General features: G+C 34.8%; 1 protein-coding gene across 4 annotated transcripts in view; it reads right to left on the reverse strand.

Moving 5' to 3' along the window:
* Positions 1–18,635, reverse strand: part of GRIK2 (glutamate ionotropic receptor kainate type subunit 2) — a 681,135-nt gene that overhangs the window by 430,892 nt on the left and 231,608 nt on the right. For 3 of the 4 annotated variants that reach the window (XM_066358812.1, XM_066358813.1, XM_066358815.1), the window contains exon 4: positions 14,569–14,826. In XM_066358812.1, coding sequence (XP_066214909.1) covers positions 14,569–14,826 — 258 coding nt within the window. Of the gene's footprint in view, positions 1–14,568; positions 14,846–18,635 lie in introns of all 4 variants that reach the window. The other variant, XM_066358814.1, reaches the window with a different exon arrangement.

Raw genomic sequence — 18,635 nt, forward strand, 5'->3', positions numbered from 1 at the left:
TAAATCACTAATCATTCAAAGATGTTTAAAATTATTAAAATTTTTTTTTGTCTATAAAATGCATAATATTCAAGATCCAATGAATCAATGGTTCTCAAAGTGTGGTTGCTAAACTAGTAGCATAATAATCACTTGGTGACTTATTAGAAAAAAAATGTCTCAGGCCACATTTTATATCTACTAAATCAAAAATGGGTAGTAAGCATAGCAAGGTGTGCTTACCAAGTTCTTCTAATTATTTTATTGCACAGTGAAGTCCAAGAACTACTGGACTAGGTTACATTGTAGGAAAAATTCATCCCCAAATCACAGTGATTTAGCAGAACAAAACTATATGTCTCATAAAAGCAAGGTCCATAATAAACCTAAATAATTAATTGTCCAGGGCTGCTATCTTCAATATTTTGGCTCAGTATTTTAGGGTGCTTTGACATATAGCTATTGAAGGGAATGAGGTAGACACAGATAAAATGATGTGTCTTACCAGGGGGTAAGAGACATAATAGAGAAAGATAGGGAAGGAGTGGGATGAAGGTTATAAAGAGGGACAAATATAAAGTGATGGAAAATGATTTGACTTTGGGTGATGAGTACACAACATGATCAACAGTTCAAATGTTATAGAAATATTTATCTGAAACCTATGTACTCTTATTGATCAATGCCACCCTGTTAATTTTCTAAATAAAATTTAAAAATAAATAAATAAATAAAAATAAACTTCAAAAAAAAAAAAGAAGGGAATGAGTAAGCTGAAGAATTAGTGCCAGGTAATTAAATGCTTCTACCTAAAACTGAGCAAAACTACTGCTCACATTTCTTCAACTATAGCTATCTACGTGGACAAACCTAAAGTTGAAGATGAGGAAACTAATCTGATGAAGTCTAGAAAAAGAGATAATCAGACATTGGTAAACACTAATAATGTCTCATCTGATTGCAAGTCCTTGGATATAACCCTAGAGTTACTGAATCATAAAAGTTAGCCTAGGAATCTTTAGCTTTAACAGTAGCACAGCAATCACATTACTTGAGAACACATTACTGGGGCCTCAAGAACATTATACTGAGTGATGTAAGTAAATCAGAAAAAGCTAAGAATGATATGATTTCACACAGAAGATGGATATAAAACTGACACTAATGGACATAGATAAAAAGTGAAGTGCTTACCAGAGGCAGGAGGGTGGAAGGGAAGGGAGTAAAGAGGGAAAAATACAGTGATAAAAAGCGATTTGACATTGGGTGGTGCGCACACAATACAATCAACAGTTCAAATGCTATAGAAATGTTCACTTGAAATCTGTGTCCTCTTATTGATCAACGTCACCCTGGATTTTAATTTTAAAATTTGTTATATAATAAATATTGTTTTATCAAAGGAAAGATAACTGGGTTTACAGAAATGCAAGCATTTATGAATAGTAAAATAACATCTTTGGTAGTTATATGGGAGAAAGGAGAGTTTTAAGGCTTTGTATTGTCATTAGCTTTTACTAGTCAAGGCTGTTTATCACCCGGTAGATTTAGTATGTATTTAATGCATTTATACAAAATAAAGTCATTTTTTGAGTTCTTTTTTGAGTCACTGAAACACTATCAGAATAGACACCATGCCATATTTCATCTGAAATAATATTGAAATAATTATGAACAATTACCCTAGACTTTGGGTGTTAACCTTTTCCTGCCTTCTCAAAAATTTTAATTCTAGATAATTTTGTCCCCAAATATATTGTACATACCTTATATTTAAAACAAGATAAACATTGACACAATACTGAGTAGGATAGAGAAAAGTGCTTTAGAAGTCAGTTGCGTTAGCCTGATGTACCACGAGCATCAAACCTCGGTTGTAATGCATCCAGATTCTGAAATTTTAAAATGTGTGTCTGATACCAAATCAATATATTTTTAACTGATTACCTGATAAAAAAATATACTACATCTTGCAGAAATAGACACATATTAGACTCATTTTTCTTTTTTTTTTACATGAAATATTATTGTATTTTAAAATAAATTCAGTCACTTTTTTAGGGGTTGGTGCAATGGACCATAATCATTACTAAGTAACTCATATAAAAATGAGCCCCTCTGCCGAAAAGTCTCTACACTGAGTTATTTTTAACCAAATGACATTACTGTTGTCAAGAAAATAAGGAAACATATGTAATATTTTGCACATTTATACACAAATACACATGCATGCACATAAAACAATGTCATAAAAATCTTCAATTTTCCCAAACTCCTTTTCTAAAAACACAAAGAAACAAAATCCCTTCCTTGAAATTCTTTAACTTTTTCTCCCCTACTTACTTTTTTCTCCTTGCTTTTTCTCTGAAACACTCTTCCTTCACACTCCCATGGCATATTTTCTCAGCTCATTCAAGCATTGGCCAAGCGTCACCAAACAAATAAAGTCACTTCTGACAATATAACTTACGATTGTAATACTAAGCTGCACGCTATATATTTCCCCTACTTTATTTCTTTCCATAACACTTACCGCATTTGATACTATATAGTATACATATTAATTTTGTTACTGTTTACCACCCAAACTAGAATGCAAACTCCACCAAAGAATTTTTGTCAGTTTTGTTCACTCTTCTATCTCCATTACCTAGAAGAGTGCCGACACGTAGCAAATGTCTGATAATTTTGGAGGACAAAACAAAGGAATAAATTTAAAGTAAAAAATTAAGAAGTAAATAAACAGGTGAATTAATTATAAATAATTAGACCTCTCATGCCCAGGAAAGCAACACCCTTGCTAAATGGGTTAGGACGGTGATCCTGATGAAAATAAGCTTTACTACAGAACTCATGATGAATTCATTTTAACAACTAATTTAACTCTTGCCTATACACACAAAGAACAGCATTATCAGCTCACATGAGTAGGAGTCGAGAAGGTTACTTCACATTTATACTTTGTAAGAATATTTTAGGATGCATCCTGAAAGTAGTGAATCATTACCAAGGGGAAAGAGCTTGACAGGGAGAGAGAACAATTTTTGCACAGCAAAAGAGACCATGTGACAGCAGAGTATGATTGGAAAGGGAGAACTATAATTACATAAGGACAGTTGTAGTATAAGTGTTAAGGGAATACCAGGGAAGTAAAATCACAGAGGCATGAGAGTGCCAATGATGGAGGCTGCATGTGTCATGTTGAGGAATTAGCACTCATTCTTCTAAAGATTGAGCCATCAAACAGCTTTAAGCCTGAAACTGACATGGCCAGACTATCATTGTTAAAAAGACCATTTCTTTTGGTCTGATGCATGCCTGCATCAGATAGATGAGGTTAAATTACGCAGTCGGCAGACATGGTTAGGTAGTAAATGATAAGTGAGTTAACTAAGACAGGTAGCAGGATAGAGGATTGAACTAAATTTGAAAGATGTGCAATAAAATTAAATGATCAATTGGAAAAAAGGGATGAGAGGAAGACAATAATCTAGAATTGTCACAAAGGATCTGACTGAGTAACCTGATAAAGAGGAAAATACAGGAGAAAAAGCAAGTTTTGAGGTACAGATAATAAGTTTGGTTTTTATCATTTTGAGTTAGATGTGCCTTTGATGCATCCATGTAAAGATGTGGCTAGATCTGTGAGTATGGAGCTCAGTAGAAACAAATGAAATTGTAGATCAGTGAATCTACAACATACAGTATCGCACTGTATAACATGTTTTGGTGGATAACAGACCATATATTACAATGATGGCATACTATACAGCCTACTTGTGTAGTAGGGTGAGGCATCTAGACTTGTGTAAGTGCATTCTATGATCTTCACATAATAGTGAAATCGTGTAACAACACATTTCTAAAAACCTATTCCCGGCATTAAGTAGCACATGACTGCATAGGCAGAGTAAGGCATGGGCTAGTTTCTAGTAAACAAATAGAAACCCATGAGTCCACGTATTCACTTAGGGAGAGTGGGGTGAAGAAGTAGAAAACAAGAAAACTTGAATAACATCAGCTTGTTAAGGACCAAGGAAAGAATAGAGTTCTAGAGTATAAGAATAGGACTAAATGGCTGAAAAGAAGAAGGTAATAGAAAATGATGGAACAGAAGCCAAAATAGGAGAGCTTTATTTTTCCACTTAAAAAAAGTAGTCAAAATTGTGACATGAATCAGAGAGATAATATAAGTACTAAGCCTATCTCTATGCTGCTCAGAGAGGGAGACAAACAAGAATAGAAAAAGGCTACGAGAAAAGTAACTATCAATAGGGCCAGGCTAATGTTCCAGATTTAAATTTAGAACAATTGGCACTGTCTAGCTTTGACCAGGGAATTATTCTCACTTTGTTTTTTTTCCAAGAAAGGCAAATATTACTAATCATTGAAGTTTGGTATCAGATCCTCCCCTGCTTTTTTGTTTAGACCTACATATGTATTTATTTTACCATAGGCAGTAATGTGAATTTTGTGATTGTTATAGGTTAGAAATTTTTTTGTTGTTGTTTTTTAAGGTTTGCATATATTAAAAAAATTTAAAACTTAGAGAAAGAATTAGTTCTATGAATGTTTTAAAATATTCACTCTCATATACTCAGAACCCACGTAATATGTATAAATTCAAATTAGTTTTATGTTTGCTTAAATAGAAATAAAGAAACTTTGTTCAAGCAAAATCTACTTTGTGAAAATACTAGTACATCAAGCTATGCAATCAACTATATCTAATTAAGTTTAACTCATAATTGCTAAGTATATATATATATACTTGGAATTAGAAAACTTAAAGATTTGAATTTAGAATGTACAACATATAATCATCTTAGATCCAAATTACTCCACTCTCTGAAACAAAATTGAAATTATTTAGTGATGTTTTGTAATACAAAAATTGTAATATTATTCAAAAGTTATCCTACAGAAACATATATTTTCATACTAACTCATTTTACTGAATTATTTTATTTTTTCCTATTTAACCATAGGTCTAAGATAAAATAAAATTAATTTTTATTATTAGTTAACTCTACATTTTATTTTGACAAAGCCAAAAGTACACACAGATATATCTAGAACATAGTCTAAAAATATGCTTTAAATTAATAAAGTTAATAAAGAAAATATTTCTGCTTTTGCTTAGGATAAAAGCCCTGGACTTTTTTTTTCTATGTTCATATAATAGACATAAATCAAAGCTTCACATGTTAAAAATTATATACCTGAAGAAATAACTGATTTTTCTTCATTAATTTTAAATACTTACATTCTTTCTTCTAAATTATTTTTTATGTTTATGTTCATCTCCATGACTACTTACTCTACACTGTCTTGTACTATCATTCTGTTTTTGTATGTGTATTTTCTTCATTTCCTCATGTGACAAAATAAGTCCAAATGGAGGCCAGAAAAATACCAATGAAAGCCTAATATACCTATAAATATATCTATACTGAATTACTATTTTTCAGGATATACTAAGACCTCCAACACCACTGAATGATTCCAAGGGAATATTTCATAGTTGCTTCAATCTTAATGTGTTAAGAACCCGATTTATTATACCCTCTCTCAAATTTTGTTGTTGTTGTTGTTGTTTTCCTCTTTTAGGTAAATGTGCCACAGATTAGTAACCTAGACCAAAAACATAGAGGCCATTCTTAAATTGTCTCCATCACTCCCGCCCCTTAGTTACTAAATCCTATAATATTTTATATATCTCCTAAATCTTCCTAGAATTCCTATCTCAAAATCACTTCATCACAATCTCTGTGAGAGACTAAGTCAGAAATTCTCTGGTCTCACAACACATCTCAGTAGCCCCAAGATACTCTTCACACTATTGTCAGAGAGACTTTAACACAAATAATTCTGATTGTGTCATTCTTTTTTAAAAAAACAATGACAACAAAATGAGTCAAATAAAAACATAACAGCTAACAATATATCACGGTATTTAACCGAGTGGGTTCTGGAGTTGACTGTCCAGGGTCAAAACCCAGATCTACCATCTATTGGCTATGTAACCTTGGGAAATTTATTTCAATTCTTTCTATCTGAATTTTCTCATATTAAAAAAGTAGAATTAATAATAATTTTTTTCTCAGATGATAAGGAATAAATGTAACATAGTCCATGACATTTGTGTTGTGAGTTTTAAGCTCCACTATGTGGCTCTATGGAGATTTTACATATAATATTCCGCTAGTCATGACTACAATCCCCTAAAGTATGCATTTTCTTCAATTTATAAATATGTCAACTCAGGCTTTTTTTTTTTAACTCAGGCTTTTAAAGTCAAGTAATTTGCTGAAAATTATACAAGAGAGACAAAATTTCAATCCAGAATGAATGCTTTGACATCAAAGACCATAGTAACCATGATAGTCCAGGCTACCCAATACCTCTCTCTGTCTATGTCATTGGCTCACTGATAGAGAGTCGGCCTGGCATGTGAATGTCTCAGATTCAATTCTCAGTCAGGGCACACAGAAGAAGCAACCTTCTGCTTCTCTAACTCTCCTATTCCCTTCTCTCTCTCTCTCTCTCTCTCTCTCTCTCTCTCTTCCCCTCCTGCAGCCATGACTTGATTGGTTCCAGCAAGTTGCCCCCCCCCCTACTGAGGATGGCTCTGTAGAGCCTTTGCCTCAGTTGCTAAAAATAGCTTTGTTGCTGAGCAACAGCCTAGATGGGCACAGCATGGCCATTAGGGGGCTTGCCAGGTGGATCCTGTTGGTGGCACATGTGGGAGTCTGTATGTCTCCCCTTCTCTCATGCAAAAAGAAAACTAAAAGGAATTAAATAGGTGACTTGGAAAGTAGGGTCATGTCACACAAACATGACTGATACTGCTTTAACCATGCAGATTCCAGGGTACTCTGGGGAGAAGGAAGGGCAGAGTAGCTAGTAGAAAGCTTTTTGTGATTTCTCCTATCCTGACATTTTATAAATTCTCCATCATCATTCTTCATCTTCGTTGTCTATGAAGCTCAGTCATAATGAAATGCTTGCATTCCCTGACAAACTGGCTCCTCTAGCTTCTTCACATGTTCACTGGTTGCACCCTTCGCACCCTCCTCCTCTAGTTAAAGTATTCCTACTTGTAACCTGATTATCACTTCATGATAATGCCACCTTCTCCAAAACTCTCCTCTGCATTCCTTAGGCAGCTTTAAAATCTTCCTCTCCTAGGCTTCCACAATATTGCTTTCTTACCTTTTGTCTGCATTTGCCACACTATAATAATGTCCTGCTCACATGTTCTCCCCCACTCCAAACACACACAAACACTCTACTCTGAGCCCATGGTGATAGTCAAAGTTTTATCTATAATGCTATCCTTGTGGTTAACATAGCAGCTGTATACAGAAGATGCTTTATGATGTTCAAATAATTAAATGAGTAAATATAAGTTTAATTACAGTTGGATAGAAGCCCAATTCACTCTAGCTCTTATGAAAATCTTTCAATGATGAAAGAAATTATGTCTATCAATCTAAAAATTATTTGTGAATATTTTACTTGATGACAAGTACTAAAAAACTACCTAACCTAAATTGACCTAGGGCCGATTACTTAATCCATTGTTGTTGTTGTTGTTTTTGTCAAAACAATGGATATTATAATACTTCTTAACACATTCATTTCTTAAATATTTACTGAGTAACTTTTGTGAGCCAGGAAACATCTAGGAGGTAGTGATAGCACAATGAGCAGCCTTAGCTTCCATTCCAGTTTGACATGTATTTGATCTAGGAGAAAATACAGCCAAAAAGTTATTCATAATGTGGTGCAATTTTCTGTAGGGACGGTCATGTGAGTAGCATGGTACTATGGGGATATGTTGGGGGACTCTTACTTCAGGCTTCATGGCTGAAAAAGGGCAGTCTTTCTTTGTGAAACCTAAGCCTAGGAGATAGGCATGAGGGAGTATGTGCAAACGCATACATGCACTGGTGTGTACATTTAGTGGGCAGGAGGCGTGGGGGCCAAAATGGGAGCTTTTCAAGCAGACAGAATAGCATTTTCAGCAACTGAAGGAAGTTTAGTGGCTCATTTGGAAAGTCATAAGCAAAATATTAGACTCAAATGTCATTGGAGAGGTACAGGGACTAGAGCATGTCAGGTTTTATAAGCCTTTTAAAAATGTTGACTGAACCCTTAGAGCAATGAGAAACTATTAATAGGACAATGGATCAGAATTGCATTTTTTTAAGATTACTCGATCTGCAGTATAGAGACTGGGTTAGTGGGCACAGATTTGAAGTAAGAAGACCAATAAGAAGGCTGTTAGTGAAAATCCAGGTGAGAGATGACAAAAAAGATGCATAAATTTGAGATATCATAGAGGTGTAGAATTGCAATGGTTAAAATTTGATTGTGGGTCCAGTGAAAAGAAGGAATCAAGGAAGATGTTCAAGTTTCTGTCCTGAGCTGTTGGTGGGCAGAAGAGCCAGTCACCAGAGGAAGCAGTTACGGAAGTGAAATAGTTTATATATACTCCTCACAAAAACTTGGAGATCAGGGAAAATGCAGATACTCCAGTACTTTCAGCCTTTTGTATAGTGCATTTTCACCAATGAAATAAAGTTGGTTTTGCATTTCATTTGCATATTCAAACAACTTTCTTTGACTTGTCGTTTGCTTTTCTGATGTTCTTGTTTAATATTAAAAAAATCAAATGCTTTTATTGTTTCATATCCATTTTCAAATATCACCTAATTTTTGTAAGCAGTATAATAGCAATAACCACGATGCCTACTGCATTATAACTCCTTTCTATAGTCATTCCCATTCCCTTCTTTTATTCCCTAAAGCTGTACCAGTAATTTAGTAGCAAAACTGAGAATAGAAGCCAGACTTGTTTACTAATCCAGAGTTCTTTGTTAATGGACTGCTGATCTATAAACAAAGATGAAACACAGGGATTTTCAAGCAAATATTCACAACTTATCCTGGAATTGCTTTCAAGCTGACAGCTATCCAACTTATTTTTACTTTAAATTTAAAATGAATCATATGCTCCAAAGTGACTGACAGAAACACAGCTTTGTTTCTGAAGCCAATTCTCCTCCATCATTTTTGGACATCATTCAGAGCTATAACAGACTTTCAGGGTGTTTAAAAGCATTCATCCACGACAACAACAAATGCTAATTATCATAAAAAATAAACAGCTCCTGCTAACATCATTCTAAGAATTTCTCCTTCTCCAGCACTACATTTCATCTATCATTCCATCTGTTTTGGGGTGGGAACAAAGACTGCCTGCAAGTATAATTATCATGCATCAAACTGGACAACACAACGAAAAAGAAATGAATATAAATGGGAGGAATGGCATGCATAATAAATGAGCCTGAAAAGGGAAAAAGGGAATGTAAATAAAATGGCACAGTAAATAGCAGATACATTTAGTCCATAATGGAGTCAATAATGTTTATCTTGCTGGGTGTAAGGTGGATTTGTTTTCCCATTTCAGTTCACAGTCCTGGCTATAATCAGGTTTCCTCCCACATGATCAAAGAGCAATGTCGTGCACTTGGAAGTTTAAAAATTCTGTCTGTAAAATTCTATCATTAAAATTCTACCTTGAGATTTTTAAACATGTCCAAAAAGACAAAAGACATCTACTTCTATGTACTTCTGTATACATTTCAAAGGGATTCTTCTGTCTCCCTTAGTCAGTTCTATCCTATAAAAAAACCCCACAACATTAACAGTGAAGTTCTCAAAAGTGCTTTCAATTAAAAGGGATGACAGGTGCCTAGTTACAAGTGCAATTAGCTCATTACAAACAATATTAAAACCATGAACAATCATGTATCCTTAAATGGGAACTACAAACTCAGAAAGGGCTGTGACTTTGTTTCTTTTACGGGCACACATATACACATGTACTAGTCCCTGGAATGTTTAGCAGGTACTTAATCAATATATTTTGAATTTAATATTGCATGAAGTAGAGCAATTATACGTTTTTTTCCTCAACGATGTCAAAGTTATACTTATTCTATGAATAATTCTGTAGTGATTCTCAGCATTAATATTTAAGTAATCAAGGACCTTTAGAATCTTCAAGTACCTATGCCACCTTCAAAGTAAGAAGAGTGACAAAGTTTCTTTTAAATAGTGATATAACCTCAACCACAAATCCCATTATTTCTTTATTGAATTTTTCAAGAACTACGTGTATGAAATAAAGAAATGTCACACACATACACAATAGTAAAGAAAGGTGGTACAGTCTACCCTCTGTATCCACAGCCCCCCATCCCTGAATTTAACAGATTGTGGATCTGAAGAAAATGCTACATTGTTGCTGACATTGTATACTACATAGTTAGGCCTATGATGGTGGTGTCTGTACAAATATGCACAGCTTTTTTCTTGTCATTATTTCCTAAACAATACAGTATAACCATTATTGACATAGCATTTATATTGTAATGGATACTGTAAGTAATTTAAAGATGATTTAATACATACAGGAGGATGTGTATATGTTATATGCCATTTTATATATGGGATATGAGCATCCACAAATTTTGGTGTTTATGGGGCTTCCTGGAAGCAATCCTCTGGAAATGCTAAGGGATAACTGGATACCCATAAACATTTTAAGCATTTATCAATTTTCTTTCTACTATGAGGAGTTTTAAAATAGTAAGAAATATCTATAAAATATCACATGTACAATACCCACATATATGTGTATATGTATCAATCATGTGTATGTGCAGATATATATGAGGCTATGTGATATTCAGGCAGCATTCTCCTAAATGATATCAAAGGGAATAGAGAGTAAATAACCCATGGAAGCTTAATGCTTATGTACTCATATTTATATCTTTATGTATATAAATATCCAGAAACATATGTGGACCAATTTGTAACAGAGAATGTCCTGGACCATCACATTACACAACCCAGAAAGCACTCACATAGAAAGTTAAAACTGTAGCCATCTGGTCCTGGACTTTTGTTTTTGGGGAGATTTTTGATAGTTGTTTCTATTTCCTCCTTGCTTATAGATCTCTTTAAGTTTTCCACTTCTTTGTGGCTCAGTCTAGGAGCACCATATATAACTCTAGGAATTTATCTATTTCCTCTATATTCTTGAATGCGGTGGCATATGATCTTTCATAATATTCTACTATAATATTTTTTATTTATTTTTTATTTATTCATTTTACAGAAGAAAGACAGAAAGAAAGAGAGAGAGAGAGAGAGAGAAAAGCAGGAAGCATCAACTCTCATAGGTGCCTTGACCAGCTCAGTGCAGGGTTTTGAACCAGCGACCTGAGCATTTCAGGTTGACGCTTTATCCACTGTGCCAACACAGTTCAGGCTCTACTATGATCTTTTGTATATCTATGATGTCTGTGGTAATTTTTCCTCTTTCATTTTGGATTTTGTTTATATGAGTCCTTCTTTTTCTTAATGAGTCTAGCTAGTGGTTTGTCAATGTCATTGATCTTTCAAAAGAACCAGCTTTTCATTATATTACTTGTCTTTATAGTTTTTCTCTATTTTATTTATTTCTACACTAGTGAATTCTAACAAATATTCAAAGAAGATTTGGTACCTATCCTTCTCAAAGTCTTCCAAAAAATAGAAAAAGAAGCAATACTTCCGAACACATTTTATGAGGCCAACAAAACCCTCATACCAAAACCTGGCAAGGACAACACAATGAAAGAAAACTACAGATCAGTATCTCTAATGAATACATAATAAACAAGCAAATAGTCCAATTAAAAACTGGGGAGATTGGGACCCTGGCTGGCTGGCTCAGTGGTAGAGCATCGGTCTGACGTGCAGAGGTCCCGGGTTCAATTCCCGGCCAGGGCACACAGGAGAAGCGCCCATCTGCTTCTCCACCCCTCCTCCTCTCCTTCCTCTCTGTCTCTCTCTTCCCCTCCTGCAGCCGAGGCTCCATTGGAGCAAAGATGGCCCGGGCGCTGGGGATGGCTCCTTGGCCTCTGCCCCAGGCGCTAAAGTGGCTTTGGTCGCAACAGAGCTACACCCTGGAGGGGCAGAGCATCGCTCCCTGGTGGGCAGAGCATCGCCCCTGGTGGGCGTGCCGGGTGAATCCCGGTCGGGAGCATGCGGGAGTCTGTCTGACTGTCTCTCCTCATTTCCAGCTTCAGAAAAATACAAAAAAAAAAAAAAACCAAAACTGGGGAGAGAGGACATGAACAGACTCTTCTTCCAAGAGGATATACAAATGGCCAACAGATATATGAAAAGATGCTCATCTTTGCTAGCTATTTGAGAAATGCAAACCTACACTACAATGAGATACCACATCACACCTGTTAGATTGGCTATTATCAACAAGACAGATAATAATAAGTGTTGGAGAGACTGTAGAGAAAAAGAAACCCTCATTCACTGCTGCGGGGAATGCAAATTAGTACAACCATTATGGAAGAAAGTATGGTGGTTCCTCAAAAAATTAAGAATAGAACTATCATATGACACAGCAATCCTTCTACTGCAGTGGTCCCCAACCCCCGGGCTGCGGACTGGTACCAGTCCGTGGGCCATTTAGTACCGGTCTGCAGAGAAAGAATAAATAACTTACATTATTTCTGTTTTATTTATATTTAAGTCTGAACAATGTTTTATTTTTTAAAAATGACCAGATTCCTTCTGTTACATCCGTCTAAGACTCACTCTTGACGCTTGTCTCGGTCATGTGATACATCTATTCATCCCACCCTAAAGGCCGGTCTGTGAAAATATTTTCTGACATTAAACTGGTCTGTGGCCCAAAAAAGGTTGGGAACCACTGCTCTACTGGGTATCTACCTCAAAAACTTTACATAAAGTAACATGCGACCCAATGTTCATTGCAGCATTATCCACAGTGGCCAAGACATGGAAACAACCAAAGTGCGCCTCAATACAAGATTGGATAAAGAAGAGGTGGTACGTATATACAATGGAATACTACTTAGCCATAAGAAATGATGACATGGTGACATTTACGACAACATGGATGGACCTTGAGAACATTATACTGAGTGAAACAAGTAAATCAGAAAAAGCTAAGAATGGTATGATTTTACACATAGGTCAGATATAATATTGAGATTTATGGACATAGATAAAAGTGAAATGATTATCAGGGGAAAGGGACATGAAGGAGGGGGAGGGGACTTGAGTGAATGGTGAGGGGGGAGTGAGTAGGAAGGAAGGGTGTAAAAGTGGGAAAAAAATAAGGTGACGGAAAATGATTTGACTTTGGGAGATGGACATACAACATAATCACAGTTCAAATGCTATACAAATGTTCACCTGAAATCTAGGTACTCTTATTGATCAATGTTACCCTGTTAATTTTCTAAATAAAATAAAAAACAGTTAAATTATTTGTAAACATTTTACTTTTTAATCAGAAAAGCAAAATCACTTTATAAATATGTATTTAGATTCACTGTTTCTTATCCCAATTCAAATGTTTTTAAAATGTTTTTCTTTTTTTTTCATCCCTGTTACTTCTTATTCCCTGTTCTTTTGGGAGAATGCCTATCTGTTGTTTTCTACATGGTAATTTTTATTGTCAAATAGACTAATTTCTTCATAGTCATGAATACTGAATGCATGAACAAAGTGTGTTCTTGGCACACTTTGGGAGAATTTAAATTTCAATAGATTTTAATTTTTATGTAAACATCAGGGTATAGTGAAAAGTGTTAGAATAAAATATTTTTAAATTCTAATTTAGAGACCACTGATAATTATTTTATCATGAAATTTTTTATCACTATATAATAACCAAAACAGTATATACTTCTTTCAACTATAACCAAGAAAAATTAACACTTTAATTTTACTATTAACTTTCTTATATTTATCTATGACTTGTTTTTAATTTATAACTCAAGTAAACCATTCATATATAAAACTAGCATACATCAAAAAAAGAAAGCACAGCAAATGTTCATTAAAGACATGGATAAATACCACTTATTAAATCTTATTTTTCAAGTCCCAAAAGTGTGTCTGCACATAAACATTTGCAAAAACTCTGAGTATTTCAATGGACATTATATTGTTTGAAATTTAAATAAATTTTTTTCCCAAACTTTAACCGGTTATACAGATAAAGGTTATTAAAGGTTACTACTATTCATAAGCATTATTTGCACCTAAACAGCTAGAAAAATATAAAAGCAAAATTCTGAATTTCTTGATAAGTTTCCCTGAAGGCTCATTCATGAGATCTTAGGTTGAGTAATTACTTGGACTGAGTAAAAGTATTCTTGGATTAAATATTTCAGTATTATATTTCAGACTATCTGTATCTTTTATCCAAAATTAGTTTATTCTTCACAGAAAAAACCCCACTTTTTCATAAATATTTTCTAAAAAGTATATGAATTAAATGTGTTTTTTGTTCTTTTCGGGGAGGAGCAGAGATGTGTGAAGTTAATGTTGATGTTTGATACCAAATGTCTTTCCATTCCTCAATTTAAAACAAAACAAAACGAGAATAGAGTAAGAACCTCAAGTAAGTTTCAGAAAAAAATTATTAATATTTAAAACATAGCTCCGAAAGCTACTGATTTTTCTTACCAGTGCTGTCATCATATACAACTGTGACAGTTTTCCACTTGAAGAATTGCACCAAGTCCAAAATGGCACGGCTGAGTGAAGAGAAGTCTGGGTAGAGACTGACATAGAAGGAATCTTTGTTGTCTGACACCTGGTGCTTCCAGCGAGTCTGTATGTGGGGAACCCCCAGAGCATTGCAGATAGACTGCACAGCATTTGCTGAAGAGCTGTGTGAAGGACCGAAGATGGCAGCCACCCCAAGAGACAGCTGATCACAGGCTGAAGAGGAGATAGAAGTCTGTCAATAATGAGAGGAGAGATGCCAGTGTACCAACATTACTATTATTATTGTAAACCCAAAGGAATTATCCTGAAGAAAGATTTGTGTTTTATAATATAACATCTGCATTTAGCTAATTTTACATTTTGTCTACTCTACACATTTTCAGTTTCTTAGAAGGGAATTGATTCATCCAGAAACATGCAGTCAGTATCCAATAATTTGACAAATAATGTCAAGAGAGGGAGAGAGATCAGGAAACAGAGAAAATATATTCTAGAATTCAAGAGGTTAATATTTATTTGGAAGAATAGTTCTTATCAAGGAGTTGGAAGAATAGTGGTCCTTCCCAAACTCACTGGCCATTTTCTATAATTTTGAATTTTTAATCAGAACCCATTTGGTCTGCTCTCCACATGAAAAAACTATGGCCACATACAGCTAAGCATTTGCTTATATATAATGAGATAGTCAATCTATGCATACAACAAACCAAATAAAACCTGATGTGACTCAAAATAATTAATTTTATTGGCTAGAATGAATGTTAAAGTCATTTAGAGGCCCTGGCCAGTTGGCTCAGTGGTAGAGCATCAGCCTGGCATGTGGAAGTCCTGGGTTCAATTCCTGTCAGGGCACACAGGAGAAGCGCCCATCTGCTTCTCCACACTTCCCTCTCTCCCTTTTCTCTCTCTGTCTCTCTCTTCCTCTCCCACAGCTATGGCTCAGTTGGAGCAAGTTGGACCTGGGTGCTGAGGATGGCTTCATGGCCTTGCCACAGGCACTAAAATAGTTCCTTGCCAAGCAACCAGAGAAAAGGCCCCAGTAGGACAGAGCATTGCTCCATAGGGGCCTTGTTGAATGGATCCCAATAGGGGTGCATGCAGGTGTCTGTCTCTCTGCCTCCCCACTTCTCACTTAAGAAAAAAAAAGGCATTTAGATAAGTAAAGTTTATATTTATTTCTAACAAATTATATTCATATCAATAATAATTGTAATAATCAAGAGAGGCATAAACAATCTAGAAGGTTTCACATGAGAATAGATATATTTTGACTGGATTTAAAATGGTTTTTTTTTGTTTGTTTGTTTTTTAGTGAGAGAGAGGGGGGTCAGTCAGAAAGGGAGAGAGACGAGAAACATCAACTTACTGCAGCACTTAAGTTGTTCATTGATTGCTTTCTCATCTGTGCCTTGACTGGGGCGGGTGAGGGGAGCTCCAGCTGAGCCAGTGACCCCTTGATCAAGCTAACAACCTTGACCTCAAGCCAGTGACCTTGGGCTTTAGCCAGCGACCTTTGGGCCCAATCCAGCAAACAATCTACGATCCTATGCTATAGCTGCAACCCCCGCACTCGAACTGGTAAGCCCATGCTCAAGCCAGATGAGCTTGCACTCAAACCTGTGACCTCAGGGTTTCAAACCTGGGACCTCAGCATCCCAGGTCGATGCTTTATCCACTGTGCCACTGCCTGGTCAGTCAGGACTTGAAATTCTTTAAGCTATTGAGGTGAATTTGGGTTTAGAAAGTGAATAATTATTGAAAACATGAAATCATCTTCAAATATTTAAATATCTGGCCTATGAAAGACACTTAAGTTCATTTCATTTGTCTGGAAAAGGAAGAATTAGGACAAATGGTTAGAAGCTTCTCAAAAATTTTGATTCAATTTTAAAAATGAAATGTAATCAAACATAAGAAATGTCCAAAAATGGAATCATGTGTTCTAAGAGGCCCATCCCTGCAAATATTTAAACAGAACTAAGGATTATTAATTGAGAGTTAGGCATCAAATTAGTGTTCAGACCCAATCCTTCCGAAATAGTTTATAATTTTAATGTGTAAAATGTTTTGATTTTTTTTCAGAAAATTTACTGCATAAAATGCAATGCGATGGATTAATTTTTTAAGCATAGAGATATTAAGTAAATTTTAACTGAAAAACTCCACTTGTTTAAACTTTCTTTCAAAATTCAATTAATCTAAATAAATTACTTTGAAATATGTACATTCTTACTTTTAAAATAATAGTCGGAAATCTGAACCAACACAAAGGCTAGAGTCTAAAATTTTTCACTCATTTGGATTTTAATTCACATACACTGAGAACAAAGGATCTTCCTTCACTAAGTTTTTGACAAGTCACAAATCAAATAAACTAAAAAGCATTATATTAGGTTATTCAGAATGTACCTGTGTTACAAATAAGAAAGAGTTTTAAGTTATCAGAGGAGTCATGTAAAAGCAGTATATGATTCAAATAATACTTCAAGGTTTAATGCTTCCAAATATTCACTTATTGAACAAAACCGTACTACCCATGAAAAGTGTAAGGCCATGGTATCAGAGAAATTGCAAATTATTTTACATTTAATTTTTTATATTTTGCCTATAAAAAAATTTTAAACCATTTTAAGAATGTCCAAATAATTAAGTTATCTGATAATTAAACATTAATGTTCTTAGCAACACATATTTACTTATTGGCTCCACCACAAGGTTTAAAAACTATATTAGCTATCCCCTTATATTAATCTTTTACAAGATCCAAACCATGACATTAACCCTTTCAACAGCTCACAAATACAGTTACTCACACACTTATTTCAGCTTTGCCTCGCTTCTGCTCAAAGTCAATTAATGAATTTGATCCCAATGGATGACAAAGTTTATAAATTCCTTTTAATATTTAAAACCAAATAATTTTAACATCTCATAATTTTGGTAGGGTATTCCCAAGATAGAAATCTCTTTGTTGTTAGAACATTCTCATCTTTTTTTAAATGTTGCTCCTTTGTAGTCCATTAGAAAATATATTAATATTTTATTTATACTGCACTCATATTACATATTCTTTGGTCGAAATGATTTCAACTGAGACAGAGCTTCTTTTTCCTAATGGAAATAATCATGAACTATGTCACTAATCAAATGCACTTATCTTCAAGTTAATGACTTATTTTGCAATTATGATGACAAATGTAGTATTTCACAATAACCTTTACCCTTTTTTTTCAGCCTTTAAAACCTTTCGTCACCCTGACATGGTTCTGAAATATGGAAACTTATCTGTATTCATAAAGATATGAATTCAAAGGGCAGGCAGAATACAGGCTTTGATAAACACTAGGTAGCTGGGGGAAAAGAAGAATTCTTTCATCTCAAGAAATATTGTACTTGATCAGCTGCCATTAATATTAATGAGCTTAGAAGAAACCTGCACCAAGTTAGAATTATAAATAATTATGTACATTTTCATCAGTGTAAGGTGGCTAATAAAACAATATTATCATTAAAGAAAAGCAAATATTGTTTAAAAAATAAGAATTTAGAACAAATGCTTTGTAAGCCCACTCCTTTGAGAAAATCTATACAGTACTATAAAATTTAATTCTTGTTACATGAATGCTAACCACACACTAAAATATCACCTACTTAGACAAAGTAAAATATGGAACCATCTCTCAAAACACATTTACTACTGCCTGAACAGGCAGTAGTACAGTGGATAGAATATTGGCCTAGAATGCTGAGGACCCAAGTTTGAAACCCGTGAGGTCTCTAGCTTGATCCTGGCCTCACCCAGCTTGAGTACAAGCTCACCACCTTGAGCTTAGGGTCAATGACTTGAGTGTGGGATCATGGTCGCTGGCTTGAGGCCAAAGGTTGCTGGCTTGAGGAAGAGGTCACCAGCTCATCTGGAGCCCCCTTCCCCCATCAAGGCACATATGAGAAAGCAATCAATGAACAACTTAGGTGCCTCAACGAAAAATTGATGCTTCTCATCTCTTCTTTTCTGTCTGTCC

Source organism: Saccopteryx leptura, chromosome 1 (assembly GCF_036850995.1).
Source record: "Saccopteryx leptura isolate mSacLep1 chromosome 1, mSacLep1_pri_phased_curated, whole genome shotgun sequence".
NCBI lineage: Eukaryota > Metazoa > Chordata > Mammalia > Chiroptera > Emballonuridae > Saccopteryx > Saccopteryx leptura.